Here is a 17203-nt window from a genome sequence, read left to right as displayed (position 1 = left end):
ATTTGTTAGGTTTGAAATGTCAAATAGATGTTAAATATGTGTGTATGGAGATGAGAAGACAGCCAGGGCTTGGAAATATACATTATGACATTTTCAGCCTTAACAGATAATTGATATTTAAAGCCTGGATGGGGATAAAACCACACAGTGAGTAATGTCTAAGCTCTATGAGAAATAGTTGATGTCTGTGATACTCATAGATGTTTCCCAGTACCCAATACCAGTACTTAGAAGGGTGACTGGCACAGCATTAATGTTCAAGGGGTGCTTCTTTAGTTACTGAAGAATAGAGTGTTAAGAACCATGTCCTGTATAACCATGTTATACAGGACAAGGAAACCCCTCCCTCCCCCAATGAGACTAGAGTTCCTGGAAAAACACAAGACTGTAGTATCTTGTAAGTTAAAAGACAGTCATATTTCCAGAAGAAATGTATCAATCACATTTGCCCCTTCAGACGCTGCTGAGTGGTCAACAACTCAACTGAAAGAGATGTGAAATGTGCTTATTACATACAGCTCTGCTGAAGTGCTTGGGAGAGAAATTAGGTAGGAATGAGCTGAGGATTGTATGGGAGGTTAGCAGGTTTAGAGTCCATGTTAATTTATGCTTTCAAGAAGCTCTGTATGAAAGTGAGCAGAGGGGGAAAAATAGTCAGTGTTAGAAGGACTTTTATGATGAAAAAGGCTAGCACGTGTTTCACAGCTGATGAAACAAATCAAGCAGTCAAGGAAAAGTCAGACATACAGATGTACAGACAAAGCTATCTGAGAAGGTAGGAGACAGAATTCATCCCCTCTAAACTGTACAGATGACACAAAACCAGAGCATCTTACTGGAAAAAGGAAAGATAAAATATTTATTTTATCTATAAAAATGTCACAGAATAATGTCTAATTTACTGTGACTGAATCCAGAGACTGCTAAGGTCTCATGGAAAGCCAGATCAAAGACGTGCCCTTTTAGTTCAAGAATTGTTTGATTTAGCTCTGGGAAGATTCTTGGGACAATTTTAGAAGCTGTGATAGTTGACAGTGAATTTGGGAGCCTTTAAACCCACAAAATACTATAGAGTTAAAATTATGTATCAGCAAAATAATCTTCATATGCCTTCATTATAATTACTCTTTTAGTTATATAATTTCTTATTCCATTTTAAAATACACATTACAAATTCAAACATATTTTAAATTAGTTATGTATAATAAACTAGCAACTCTTAAGCCTTATTTAATTTGGAGAATATATGGAGTTTACAAGTTAATTTCATTTTAATTTATGTTTTAAATAGCATGCATTGTAAACTGTCCAAATAAAGTTTATGGACTTTGAATTTAAAAACCCATTACTTATGTGCATTCAGATATATTTAACTCTTTGAGTAAAGCAGCTAGCTAAATCTAGGGTACACTTATTTGTTGGACTGAGGGACTATTTTTTAACAATAGACTTACCTTACATTTATATGTCATATATTCTATTAATAATAATGGCTTTTCTATGTACGTATCTTAGTGGATACCGCATTTCTCCATAGTTCATGATTCTGATGTGAAAACTATTTTATGATTAATAATATTTTCCTTTCTTCACTTATTAAATGTGTTTATTTTGAAAGTGGTGTTCCTTGATTCACATAGAAACAGAGTGTGCAAAATCACAATTATGTTCTCTTTTGGAATATTCATACAGCATAATTCCATCTCATTTTATTTTATAAACAATGAAAATATTGGGTAGTGATGACAAATTAATTCTTGTAAAACTGATCACAAAACCATCTATGGAACTAGAAGCTGTTAAAATGATATTTATTGATTTGTTCTGTAATTTTAATGACTAAAAATATTCCTAACTTGGTAGAATGAGTATAATCTAATGCTTTAAAAAATTCTTGGAGATAAAATGACTCTGAAAAATAATTTCACCATTTCTTTTGGCTTTAGGACATGTTTAATATTGTTTGTTTTAACCAAAAACAAAACAAAATAAAACAAAACAAAACCCTTCATAAATTGCTTCCTTTTTCTTCTCTTGTTACTATGAATTGAAAACATGCCTAATTTTAACATAGACTCTCAATATAATTTGATGGAAAATAATTTCATCCATACCAAGAAGTGACATAGATCACCACCAATAAATATATTGCTAAGATTTTTCAGTTAATTTTTATTTTAATGGACTTTTTTGATTATACTTATAATGAACAGTAGAGTAAAATTATTTTGATAGCATTCAAGTCTAGTTCCAGCAAGACTAGTATACCCTTTCATCTCCAAATAACTCAACATGAATGGAAAACAAAACATTCAAGTGCATGGCAAATACTAAAATGCTTTCTTAAGGTTATGATTGTTTTAGAATTTAAATTAAAGAAATTCTAAAACAATGGTGAAATTGAAGTTCAGTTAATTGGGAAAAACTTCATTTTAACTATCTGAAAATCTCAGTCAAATCTAAATACTAATGATACATGCAAAACAATATTTATTTGGTTTAGTACATAATGCGAAAGTAAATTTCTGTATATTATTTTCATGATCTTTGTTTCTCAAAATTATTTTAAATGAGCAATGATAACGTATGTCTAGAGTATACCTATGGCCAGTTGAGTTAATGTTCCTTGCTTTTATTCTTTTGAAAATTTTCACTGTGTGAACTTATCATTTTCAATTATATTTCTTGGTACTTCATTCATTATTAAAAATATAACTACTTTTATTAAATATGTTTTACAGGAAAATACGATAGCAGAAAAAAACTAGCAGCAAACATTGCAGAATATGATGAGCTCATATTTAAGTAACAGTGTGAATTTATCAGTAGCACAGTGGAATGACTGGTGACCTTTCTCTAATAAGTTGTATCTTCATTAAAAAATATTTAAGATGTTCACATTTAAGTAATCAATGATAGAACTGAGTTATGTTTTTAATATGTGACAGCTATTTAGAAGCGTCTTATACTAGATTTTTAAAATTCTTTGTCATGTATCAAAATAATTTTTTGTAAGTAATTAGTAATGGCTTTGTGTACATCTTGTATTAATTATTTTCTCTTTTTTTCTTTCCTACTGTCACTTTTTTCTTTTCCTTTATTTTCATGTTTGTAACTCTATTCTTTATTCCTTAATTATTTTATTCTTGTTCTACTTTCAAAAATAATTTTCATCATGCAGATAAATGCTGTGAAGCGAATAAAGGTGAAAATGGAAGCCAGTCATGGCAGCGGAATGCTGCTGGGTTATCTTTCATTATAGCCATAAGTTTGTCTTGCATGTTTTAATGTTGCTATATCATCTATTTCCTTTTATTCCCTGCAAATTTACAAGGCTAATCTAAAATTATAATAAAATATTTTCTAAGGTCCAACTAATTATGCACCTATCCTTACCCATGAATAGTTAGCCTTTTCTCCCTTCCCCAAATTGTTGACCTTTAAAGTATTTGTCAGAAAATCACAGAAGGAAACTGAACCAGAATTGTTTCTTCCAAATATTAGCTCACAGCGTAACTTGTTTCATTCTAATTTTTTCTTTAATTTCTAAAGTTGAGCTTATTAAATATCATGTCACTTTTATTTGGAACTCAAGCGTTTGCTATATATAATCTTTCATTTGATTATTTTACAAATATAACTCAATATCCATGGCCATACATTGTATAAGTATAAATTTTGTTATGTAGAATTATGGACCTTTTATATTGGTTTGGATTGTTATTCTTTTAAATGTAAGTTTCCAACTTTATAAACATTTATAATATTTCATTGTGTTTACCATTTATATAAAATATAAACCTGATAACTTTTATTATATTAGATGTGTATCCTATTGTGCTGCCTTATTTTCTTTTTATTGACTTAAAATGTCATAAGGAATAAAAGTGAAACGGAGTTTTTTTTCTTCAATTTGAAAACCAATTTTTAAAAATCCAAACTTTTTTTTCATTAAGTGAAAATATCTTCTGAAGTTGCCCCAAAATAAATAAAAATTAAGTTTGAATATGTTTAAAAAGTTGCACCCCGTGCACTAGATTGGAATTGTGTTTTGAAGTGGCATCAAGTATTCATGTTCTAACAATATGTATACTTATTTATTACTTTTTCCTGGACACCTGAGTCAATTTCTTTGCAAGGATCAGAGAGAGAAGTAAATATTTTAGCTACTACTTTCAAGAAGAGGAAATTGAGATGAGAAGGAGGTGTTACTAGATTCCAGCTCTCAGAGGAGATCCCTCTGGATTTGAGGGAGTAACATGAATAATGATTTTTGTTTTCACATTTTCATTCATCACAAAATGAGAAAAGAGTGTTTTGTGCTTTTTACTCCCAGCCACATGCTAGCAAGTGATTCTTACTACTCACTCAGGACAATTAGCAGGCAATCAGATTTATATATATTAACAAGAGTGACTGTAGCTTACATGGTAAATCAAATTATTGGTTTCTGGGCTTTGAGATTCATTCATCAAAATCAATTTGTTTGGTTGCATGAAAGTATGTTCTGTCTTTAAAAAATACCTACAGGAGCCTATCACGTAACGTCTAAAGATAGACCTGCCTTCGGTAGTCTGTTTTCTGTAATTTATCTTTTCCTTACTCTTTGCTGTCCACTGCTGTACTTTTTTCTTCTGAGCTAGCAACAGACCTGTAGAATGCAGAAGTGACCCGTCCACAGATTAAACACACTTCTTTCTCCCCTGCTGAGACAAAGGGATTTCCCAATTCCAATTTTTGCAGTGTGGGGACTTAACCTATTTATTGGGAATGTTTGATTTTTAAAATTAAAAGAGCCAATGTTCTGTTTATTGAAGAACTAATTATAATTGCATACTACATCCATGAGTGCATATCATATTCCATGAGTTTGGATAAGACTTGTAGATATGTTGATTACTAACATGTAACAAGTGCTGGGAAAGAAAGGAGTTCCAATAACACTTCCATGAACAATTTTTCCCATTCATTATAACCTGACTGGATCTCTCCAATAAATTGTAAATATTTCCGTGAGAAAGTCATAGAAATTATTTTGATTTAGTTCATGATTACAAAATGCTTTTGTGAAGAACATGTAATATGTCTTTAGTAAGATAACAAAGTTGATTTTTATTTGAAATTTTATATTCTGTAACTCAAAGTCACCAGTGATAAGAAGAACACTCAGTCTGGTTTGCATGATACCTAGACTGACATTTGGACAGTTCAGAAAAGAACCTAAAATTGAAATTCTCATATCTTAGCAGAATGATTTACACTTAATGAGTGGTTCATTTAGATTTTTTAAACATCTAAGTACAGATCAAGATATTAATTCTAAAATTAATGAGCTATTTATCCTTTGGCTAAACATTTATTCTTAGATTAACAGTTATTTTACAGTTCTAAGATATGCATAAAGTTTAAAAAATTCTCAGACATAAAATAATCGACTCTGTGCTTTGTCTTACGTCTATAAGAAATAGGAAAGCACAAAACTATAAACAATTCAGCTATTGCATTTCATAAAATGAAACCTTAGAGATTGTAAATTACCTTCTTGGATTTTTTTATATCTTAATAATATGTAAGTGTTGCTGAATTATCTTTTTTATTACTTGAGCTTTACTCTTGTTATATGCAACCATAAAGTCTAACTGACAGCACATTTTTGTCTAATTAATGTCTGCTGTAGGTCTAAGTAAATGTGACTGATAAGCAAGACATAAAAATTCTCCCTAGTATCACCCAATAATTCATTTTCATTCAGTGGATTTTTAAATAAAATTCTGTGTCTGAAATATATAAATATGAACTTGTGTGTAAGGTGAGTTTTGTTATTCATTGTGTATAATCATAAATATGTACCTATGTTTATTGATGTGTATATCTTATCAGCCAATGTTAAAATCATTTTAAAAGTTTGTTTTGACCATATTATACCAGTTGTAAAGTTAGGTTGATTTGCTTATGCATAATCACCATTATCTGCATGTGAAGTATCATGATTAATTTTTTTATGTAAACCTGAAATCTCCTTTTTTCTTCTCCCAGTTTTTTGAAGTCTATCTTCTTTTCTCCATTTATCCTTCAGCCTTACATGTCTCTCTACCCCAATTCAAACTCTAATTATTTATCATATAGCTATAAGGCCCATCACACCACATTTTAGATATGCTAACAGATTAAGACTAGGAGGTAGTAGTAAAATCTTTTTCCTATGAAATTTTTTCTTACATGGAAGAACTTTAAATTGTCATTTTTATTTTTCTGTCCTAATACTATTATTCATTGGGAATAAGTAGATTTTATAAACTCTATACCCATACTCTTTCCCAAACCATTATGCAAGTGTACATATGTGCATCAATTACTGGTAGACAAGAACAAGGTTGAAACACTTAAAGACTTGCTTCATTTTTCTTAAAATTTTTTTTTCTTTTTTTCCCCTTAGCCTAAAATATCTCAAGTGTTTAACAATTTTAAATAAATAAATAAATCTTAGACATCTGATTAACATTATATATGTCAATTACATAAAACATATAATTGCACAAATAATTTTATTGCAGATAATTTTGACTTTTTAAGTATTCAGCATTTCTTTTAAAATTAATAATTAAAATTAAAACTATGCATAGTAGTTCATAGGTTATACAATTTGGGTTAATTTGGAAATCATTATACAACTCAAACATTTTCTATTTAAGAATTCCCATTAATTATATTTAACTTAAAACTTAAATAAGGAAAACTCCACAATGTTTTCAAGTCTGGACAGTTGGATTTATGGTTATTCATTTATATTGAACAAAATAGAATATGCAAGGGAGAATTAGGCAAGGTACTTTTGGATCTGGATGAGTACTTTCAGATACATGAAAAGTATTTTATTTATTCATATGGTATACCTACACTAAGAATGAAGGAATAAAATTTTTAGATTACAAATCATTTTAGATTACAAATCATTTTAGTAATTCAAGATGGATATTTACATCACCAATACAATAGTTAAGTGTGTTTGGACCTAGCTTTCAAAAATAGCTAATATTATATATAATATTTTCAGTTTATAGTAGTAGTAGTTAACTAAGAAATATCTCTAGTCATGTAAAATTATCTGAAAATCTCCACCCATTTGTTTTTGCTTATGATATTAGCAGCATTAAGAGCTTTAAATAAATAAGCTGTTATGACACTACCTAAATTAAATATTGTCATTTATATATTTTTTAGCCCTTATGCATTAGGATTTCGCTCAATGAATAAAGATACAGGATCACGAAGTTCATACTTAAATGTGTCATTTTATGTATTTTATTATGGTTCAAATCTGTGGGGCACAATGTAATATCCTTTAAACCGCTTTTGAATAAGTACAAATTAAGTAGGCTTTCTCTTACTTGGTTTTATACCCTTTCATTCTTCCTTCCAATTGTTTCTTCCTAATATTCTCTCCCTCCCACTCTCATTCCCCCTATCCTTCCTCTCTCTCTTCCTCCCTCTCAATTTCTGGTCATGAATAAATACAACGCATTTCTTCTTTTTCTGTTAATCTCTGTTAAATTGTTAAATTTCAGAATTTGTGATATGTATATATGTCACAAATCCTTCCACAAGGCTAATGCGTTGAATGGGTAGCTTAAATTTATATATTTCAAATGATTAGTGATATGAATATCCTACAAATAGCACTGAAATAATTTCAATATAAATTGAAATTGGTAAAAACTATATCTAAATTGGCTGATTATGCCATTTTTAAAAAGGAGTATTATTTAATCACTATCAACACTTGATAGATAATCTTAGAATTCAGAAAATATTAACAGAGTAAATTTTAGGTCTTAACTAAAGAAAAAAAATCTAATATCTAATTAACATATTATTTTCCAAATCACCATCTAAACTAGAGTATTTTTCTACAGTTAACATTTTTAATGTTTAAAAGTGGTAGTATCTCTCTTTACTACATGGTGCTTAAAAACTTGTTATAATACATAAAGATTATAAAAGTAAGCAGCATCTCAATATTTATGTAAGGGAATGGATTCAGTAAGTAGAAATCTAATTTAATTGTTCTGAAATAAAGCAGAGACGGGAGCATAATATCAATTCTTTGTTTTCCAAATACCTTTAGTTTCTTTATCTTACCTAAGATTATGAACCAGATAAACATCTCTTATAGTCATCCTCCCTTCCTTCATGGCTATTAACTAATTGGAAGCCTAAAATACTTGTCCCTAAATATTACAGAAAGAGTGGATTATTCTATAACATCAATTTTTAGCTACTATTTAGCAAAATTGAAAAACAGAATATCCAAGGAAAGCACATATGTTCAGAAGCTCTTTTAGTATATCTGAGGTGATTTGAACTGCAAAAGATGTCCTCATGTCTTTGTTAGTAGACTATTATTTGACCTACTTTTTAAAGATATGCTCATTCAAGTGTAATTAAATTTTGTGTGAATGAATCTAATGTTGGTTGTATTAAGCCTAGATATATTGCAAAGTTTCTTAATTTGTGTATGTTCAAATTAAATTCAGTTATTCTTTATCACTCCATTTTAAGTAATAGAAATATAGTTACATTGCAAATATTGCATAATATTCAGAGGTAGCATAATTTTAAATTATACCATATTTATTTTATTTTATCTATGTACTAAATGGGACTACAAAATAAATCTCCAGCAAATCCTTCTTTTTTCCCTAAAAGCAAGCAATTAAAAATTACTTTTTTAAAGAACATCCATAATTCATGAATTTTTTTCAAGAATATTTTTATCTCACATCTTACATTGATTTTATGTGTAACACTTCTGTTTTAAAGTGACTATTGCTGATCATTTTAATTGCATTTGTTTTCATCATAGCTTATTTTCTTGAAATAAAATGTATGTTATATATGTATTGTCCTCAGTATCATCTCTTATTTAAAATCCCTGACATAATATCCAGCACTATGTGTAATCCTATGCATGAGTTTCATAGTATATTAAATGTCATTTTATTTTCTGTATTTCTGTGTCTTCATTGTTGTAATAAAGAAAACTGAGGAAAACCTTTGTTATATGTGTTTTCTTTATTACTGGTATAAACGTTTTCTGTCTTGTGTGTTTTCATTTCTAACTTGATCAGATTCAATATCTCAATGTAACAAACATATGATCATTGAGTGATTTCTTTTTTGGTTTAAATAAATCATCAGTCGGCTCATACTGGAAAAATAATTTAGGAACAATACCAAATACTGTTACTTTTGTAGAAAACTAGTTCTAAGGTCTTCTTAGAAACTTTTATTACTAGTGGAGACCATAATAATCAGATGGTATCTTAATAAAACACATTAGTGTAATCATTTAAATAATGTAATATTTGGAGAGTAGTCTTGTTTGCCAGCAAAAATTTATGAAAGCAGACATAAATCCTTAAAGTGATTTTCTCCAATTCCTTTGGTTAACATATTGCTATAATTCAGTTTGAGCACCATGAGAATAAAGTTGTAGAAGATCATTAAAGTTCTCAGTTCATCCACAGTATTAAAGTATGAAACAAAATGGCTTTGGAAGTTTACAAATAATAACAATAATATGAAAACAGAGCAGCTTCTATTTCTTAACATGTACTGTGATACACACTGTATGGGATGCCTTAAGTGCAATATTTCATTTACTATGAAGTAACATTTCTCCCATATTTTAGATGAGAAAAGTGAGGCCTAAAGAGGTTGAGGGATTTACATAGTGAAGTCACAGAACGGAGTTCCAGTGCCCTCTATAAAACATCATATTACTTTGTGTTTGTTTGTTTTAGCACTGAACCTGGGTTCAAATGATAATTCTTTTTTATCTTAAGATTTTTTTGATGTGGACCATTTTTAGAGTCTTTATTTAATTTGTTACAATATTGCTTCTGTTTTATGTTTTGTTTTTTTTCGCCCTGAGGCATATGGGATCTTAGCTCCCTGACCAGGGATCGAACCCGGACCCCCTGCAGTGGAAGGTAAAGTCTTAACCACTGGACTGCCAGGGACGTCCCTCCAATGATAATTCTTTAATAAGTAGATTATTCAGTTATTTTTCATAAAGTGAAATAAAACTGGTGATTTAGACATGAATATATATTTCTCTTTTACAAACACAGTCAAGTGTTGCATTGCCAGTTAAAAATTAAATAGTGTAGAAATTACAAAAGGGAAAATATTCGTTTTCAAGATTTGCATTATGTTAAGGCACACTTAATCTTTTTTACTCCAGAACAGCCCTCTCCCAAATGCATGTCTTAATATGTATAGCACTCATTTAAAATGTTTGCATACATTTCAAAGTGAAAATTTTCATATAATATCTATATGTTGTTATAATATTTAACTTCTTTCAATTGATACATTAGTTACAGAAGTTTTATATATTGGGGGAGAGAGAAAGGTAAGCTGATTTTTTCTGTTGTTCTTGTATTTATTTTTCCTGAAGCTCCTTAACAATGATATGGTATCAAATGGGAACTATCTGGGGATTGTTGGAAATTTTTATGGTGACTGTCACAGTATTATATTACTTTGTTAGCTTTATATTACTGTGTTGTTTGGGGCCACTGTGAGGAAACTAAAGAGATTTGAGAAAATGTATTCTAATATTCTAATCAAACACCATTATTTTATTATATCAACAATCTGAGGATTAGAGAAGAAGAATGACTAGTCATTGACACAGTCAAGGAACTTACACCCTCAGTTTTCCTCATATGTTTGTTTTATCAAATTACACCAAATCAAAGAAGGCATACCTAAATCTCTTGTCTATCACTTATATGGTCTTATATCTTTAACCTAGTTTCTTTGATTTCTTCTTGATTGAACAATAGAAAAAAAACTTTGTGGCAAAGGAAAGGCTGTGTATTCACCAACTACCATTCCTTTGAGTAGTCATGGTACTTCTCTTAAGCAGCTATTATGGTTCTCAGGTCAACTTGTACATATAGCTGCATTCCCAAGATCAGTGTAATAAACTCACAGTGAGTTTATAGCCTTAAAAGAATATCAAGTTAAATTTTACTATTTTCTTATTTTTACACATTGCCTGAAAACACTTTATAAAATGACTTTATTTATATTTTTATAGAAATAAATATTTAATTAATATAAAATAATATTTTTAGTTACTATCTAATAAAAAACAAAATAAATATTTCCATTTCAGCGTCTATTTCATTTTAAGAAATCATAATAAACAACTTCAATACATAATTTGCATAGTGGCTATATGCTTGCTTCTCTACTGATTTCTCATTTATTATTACAAAGAGAAATATTAAATTATTTTAAAAGTCATATTAAAATGTACCCTTTTCTTCTATTTAAATGTGATTAAAACAAAACTAAAAATTATCTCTTCAAATTAGCATTTCTGTTTTGAAGAATCTCTGAATGACAAACTTCAATTTGCTGTTGTTTCTATATAATTTCACCACAGCTAAACTGGATATGTATGTTACATGGAAGATTAAATGCAAAACTCACTGATGCTCTTGAAAAATGACAGGAAAAATATTCTACTTCTTGGTGCTTATTGGTGGAAAACAGAAAACAATTTATTGGATTTTCATATGCTATCCTGAGACTTACTGTTCCATCAAATGGCTCAGACATGAAGGAAGGTTTACTTAAGGAAATAGAAATATTTCTCTACAGCAGGGTCCATTATGGTTCATTGGTGGATTTCTTCACACAAAAACAGGTAGCTGAAAATAATTGACTTGCCTGTATGTTATTCATAACTTAATATGTCATCTTTTTTTAGTACTTATGAATATTGTACTTATGGACACTCTCAGTTGATTCAGGCACGTTAGCCAGTCCCATGAAGATTTTAAAGATACTAACTTTGTGTGGTTTTTTTTCTGCTCTTAAATATGCTCTATTTTTTCGAGCAGTTCCAAGTGTGCACCAAAATTGAGAGGAATGTACAGAATTCTTATATACTTCCAATCCTGATGTATGCATAGCCTCCCCCATTATTAACATGCAGAATGGTACATTTGTTACCATCAATGAATCTACACTGACACACCATTTTTACCCAGAGTTCATAATTTGTATTAAGGTTCACTCTTGGTGTTGCACATTCTGTGGGTTTTGATGAATGTATAATGACATTCATCCACCATTATAGAGTAATACAAAATAGTTCCAATGCCCTAAAAATCCTCTGTGCTCTGCCTGCCTCTTTATCTCTCCCTCTCTCCTAATCTCTGGCAATCTCTGATCTTTATAACTGTCTTCATAATTTTGCTTTTTCCACAGTGTCATATAGTTGGAATCATACAGTAAGTAGTCTTTTCAGATTGGCTTGTTTCACTTAGTAATATGCCTTTAAAGTTCCTCCATGTCTTCTCATGATGTTATGGCTCATTTCTTTTTAGCATTGAATGATATTCCATTGCCCGGATGTCTCATGTTTTATCGATTCACCAAATGAATAATATCTTGCCTCTATTTTTCTTAAGTGAAAATCTACATTTCTATTTTATGGTTGATGGTATACAATATATTCATTCAGTTACAGTGGGTAATAATATATAAGTGGCCCTACATGTTTAGAATGTTTAGTTTTAATAATGTAACTTAATTTTGTATTAAACCCCAATGCAGAAATTGAAGTTTCTAAGACACAATAAAGTGAGTGTGTAAAAACAGAAATTTTGTAAACCTAATATGTTATAAATTCCTTAGAAAATAATACCATCCATATATTTGTTCACATTTTCCATTTACTGTCTTATACATTTATAAAATTCAAAGGTATATATATTTAAGAATTTTATAAATAGGTTAACAGTTTGGAATTTCAACAAATAATTTGTAAAATATCAGTTGTAGTTTAATCTTATATGGGTGTAATTCAATTTTGTAATATAGTCTTTAAGAAAAAAAGTATTTTCTGTTTGTGCAGAGAAAGTTTAATTTCCTTTTTTTTAACTATATGGAATAGCCTTTTAACATTAACAGAAAAAAATGAAATTGGCCAGTTAATGGTTGACACAAGGACATAAAATTTAAACTACTCAATTTTTTAACACTGGCCAATATCTGTTTTGATCATATTCACTTCAATCTAAGATGCTCCCTTTCCTACTAACCAGTAAAAATTTCATTATCTTATGGGAAATAACTGAATCAATTCCACCATAGCAAACTGAACATATACCATAAGATTTAAACTGCATATGGAGAAAGTATACAGTTAGTGAGGTGAGAATAAACTTCAAATGTATCAGTTTGAATAAGTATCACATATAAAAGTATTTTATATCTCTTTATCCCATTTTTTTGACAGGGTTTTGTGACAAGTGTTCTCCATTCCAACATACTTAGCAATTTGAAATGTCAATGTAGATAAAAGCCTAGATATTCTGCTGCGCAAGGACTATAGATATTTCACAATTTCCCACAATTTATAGTTGCACCAGATTTGTAACAATTATTAAAAACGTTCATTTCTAAGTTTTCAGTTATTCGAAACATTTATCAAAAAAGTGCTGTTATCGACAATACTATTTCTTTTTAGCCAACATTTTTTTTAAATAACACAGTTTATTTTAATTTCCTTTCTTACATTAAACTATGTTACTTTACCTCATACTGACATTTGACAAGGTCCCATCAATATTCCCATAGAAGAATAATAATTTCATATTCTAGATTATTCACTTTTTACAAGGAATTGTTTTAAAAAGATAGATACTAAAACCTTAAGGGGGATTGGGTGGATATTAAAAAAAAAAAACAACTAACGGTGAAAATTATGAACCACTTGAAATGTTATTCCATTTAGAAGTATATAGAATCATTATACTAATTATGAATATATTTTATATAAATTTATAGTATTATACAGTGTCTATTTTTGAAATATATAGACATAAATTATCTAATGTTAATTCAGTCACAAATCACATATAAGAGACTGAGTCTATTTCCTAGTTTCTTAAATCTAAACATCAAGCAGGGATTGACATGTCTACATGTATTATGGAAATGGGTATGGAATCAGAGACAGGGAAGGCTGGACAGATATATATATATATATATTTATTTTTTTATTATTTTTTTTTTTTTGCGGTACGCGGGTCTCTCACTGTTGTGGCCTCTCCCGTTGCGGAGCACAGGCTCTGGACACGCAGGCTCAGCGGCCATGGCTCACGGGCCCAGCCACTCCACAGCATGTGGGATCTTCCCGGACCGGGGCGCAAACCCGAGTCCCCTGCATCGGCAGGCCGTCTCTCAACCACTGCACCACCAGAGAAGCCCTGGACAGATATTTTACAGCCATAGCCCAGGCCTCTACCAGGTCCCTCCTAACCATTGAAACAGGCTCTATTTCCCTATGTATCTCTAGCAACTCCCTATACCGTCTTTTAGGAAAAGATCAGAGTTAGGTTTTTTTTTAGTGGTGTTTATTTATTTTGTTTTTGTTGATTTATTTATTTGTTTATTCAATTACAGAGTCCATTTTTTTAACCTAATAATTTATCACTTAATCAACATCCTCCACCAGTTACCCCCAATATCATCTCTAATATCCATAAATATCTGTTAATTTCAAAATATACTGTATTATCTCATACATCTCCATCTTTGCTCACATCATGTTCTGGCTGAAAGGGACTCATCATCAGACAGAAAGCTTCTTATTCTTCAACATCATCATAGAATTTATCTTCTCTATCATGCCTTCCTTGACCACTAACTATCAACTCATATGCTTCTTCCACCTATTTGCTCAGATCACATTATTTTTCACCACTAGGAAAGCATTCGACTGTACATGTCTTACTCACCCTTCTCAATACATTAAGAACTCCCAGAGAAGAGAGTCCTTTTCCTTTTTCTTATTTTATTCTCACAACTGCTTGACAAAGTTGTTTAATTACATTGTGATAAATTGAAGGGTGATTATATGTCTTTGACCAATTTATCCCTGGTCAAAAAGATCACTTTTGTAATATAAAGGACTAGATGATATTTTGAAAAGATACTTAACTTATAATTCCACCTTTGTAAACAAATATCTATAGAAAAAGACACTTTTAGGAAAAAAGTATACGGCTTTACAATTATTAATGTCAGTTGTATTATAAACATGTTTATGATTCCCTTTCCATTACTAAACCAATTTTCCACACTTAGCTACTTTTTCTTCCCCCAAATCAGATATTTAGTTTAAAAAAAAGTCTGGTTTATCAGTGCTACCTCCTGACCCCATCTTCTTCTAAAGAATACCTCTTAGTAGGGAGAAGTGACTTGAAGGGAAATTTTGGATTCACATTGTTTTTATATTAAAAAATTAGTTATACATGTAAAATCATTTTGACAAAAAAATCAAAATGACTAGAGAATAGAGACACAGTAGTAAGGAATAGGTGAAGTAAAATGCAATCGTCACCCCATCCCCAAATAATAGGGTTGTATGAAAAGAAAATTGGAAGTAAGCAATAAACTGTCTACATCAATATTGTTTAACTGAGTACACACAGAAAAGACATGACCACCTTTTGAAGATGTACCAAAAATAGCCTGAAGATTTTAAACATATCTAAACAATAGCACAAGGTTTATTGATATATTTGAGTAATGTTGAAAAATTATTGGTGAATTTTACTTATATCTTTTGAAATCTGAAAATTTTAAATTCCTAAGTGAATGTGTGGATACTACAAAAAGTTTTATCAAAGAACAAGAAAGCTAGAAAATCACAATGAACTTCCACATAAGTATTAATCTCCAGCATGACTTTTATAATTTGTTTCGAGATATATAAAGAGCTCCAATGAACGCAATACATGTTCATTTAAAACACAGCTAATTACCTCTGTGTGATACTAAAAACTAAAAATCCCTCAGACAGGTCACAAAGCACTTATAAATTGGTATAATTACATATAAGTATGTACTTTTCTCAAGGTTCTAACAGTTTTGATTTTTAATATATTTTTTAAGATTTTTCATTTTAGGGCTTCCCTCATGGCACAGTGGTTAAGAATCCGCCTGCCAATGTAGAAGACACAGGTTCGAGCCTGTGTCTGGGAAGATCCCACATGCCGCGGAGCAACTAAGCCCGTGCGCCACAACTACTGAGCCTGCGCTCTAGAGCCTGCGAGCTACAACTACTGAAGCCCGCGTGCCTAGAGCCCGTGCTCCACAACAAGAGAAGCCACCGCAATGAGAAGCCCGCTCGCAGCAATGAAGACACAACACAGCCAAAAAATAAATAAATAAAAATAAAATAAAATATTTTTTCATTTTAAAATTCCAATATTCTTTTCCCAAAATTCAATCTTTATAAAAGATGCTGCAGTTTTCTCTTCACTGATGACAATACTCTTCACAGCCATCACAGATTTACTCACATTATGTACTTTTTTCTTTAAATTGTTCACTGAAAAACGTGAGATTACACATTGTACCCACAGTTTTCATACAGTTAGTTCAGTAAGCAATTAAATATCTGAATAAAATGAACATAAATGCACTTAAAAATTTGCTAATAAGTGCATTTTGTCAGAAAGCTGAATGATGTAAATGCTTTATCTCATAAATACTATGAATTGTCCAAAAGGAAACCAATATTTCAGAGTAAAAGACTTGAACACAAAGAAAGTACAGTCTTAATTTAGGAAGGAGACTTTGATCCACTCTGTAATAATCTTTTGAGAGTTTTAATCTTAATTTTTACTAAAATGAACATGAATGTGCCTAAAATATTGTGCAAAATAGCCACCACAATAAAAGTAACAATAAAGATAACCAAAAAACTAAAAATTAATGGTGAGCTAAAGAGGAAAAAATGAATTACAGAAGAAAAGAATACCAAAATATATGTATAGATATTCTTGTCCCCGAACTGAGCAAAAGTCAATGTCACCTGTCAGAGACAATAAGAGCATTATGAATAATTATCTTTCTGTCATTCATTTTAACATCAGTCTTTCAAAGTTCAAAAAAAATGATTTTAATTTGACATGTAGAAGTAAGGGAGGGACCAAAAAATAATTTACGATATGAATAATTAATAAATTAAAAAAGAATGGGGCTTCCCTGGTGGCGCAGTGGTTGAGAGTCTGCCTGCCGATGCAGGGGACACAGATTTGTGCCCCGGTCCGGGAAGATCCCACATGCCACGGAGCAGCTGGGCCCATGAGCCATGGCTGCTGGG

The 17203-nt window shown here is 30.5% G+C and overlaps 1 protein-coding gene across 4 annotated transcripts in view; it reads left to right on the top strand.

Moving 5' to 3' along the window:
- Nucleotides 1–17203, top strand: part of NCAM2 (neural cell adhesion molecule 2) — a 491548-nt gene that overhangs the window by 455765 nt on the left and 18580 nt on the right. Inside the window, exon 16 of one of the 4 annotated variants that reach the window (XM_027102107.1) lies at nucleotides 3182–4292. The exons of the other annotated variants lie outside the window; for them this stretch is intronic. Coding sequence (XP_026957908.1) covers nucleotides 3182–3288 — 107 coding nt within the window. The 3' untranslated portion in view covers nucleotides 3289–4292. Of the gene's footprint in view, nucleotides 1–3181; nucleotides 4293–17203 lie in introns of those variants that run through there. 4 annotated transcript variants of the gene reach the window in all.

This window comes from Aethalodelphis obliquidens, unplaced genomic scaffold (assembly GCF_003676395.1).
Source record: "Aethalodelphis obliquidens isolate GAN/ISIS:26980383/991018 unplaced genomic scaffold, ASM367639v1 scaffold1, whole genome shotgun sequence".
NCBI classification, from domain to species: domain Eukaryota; kingdom Metazoa; phylum Chordata; class Mammalia; order Artiodactyla; family Delphinidae; genus Aethalodelphis; species Aethalodelphis obliquidens.
The sequence above is the reverse complement of the archived record's forward strand: the minus strand, read 5'-3'. Positions and strand labels throughout refer to the sequence as shown.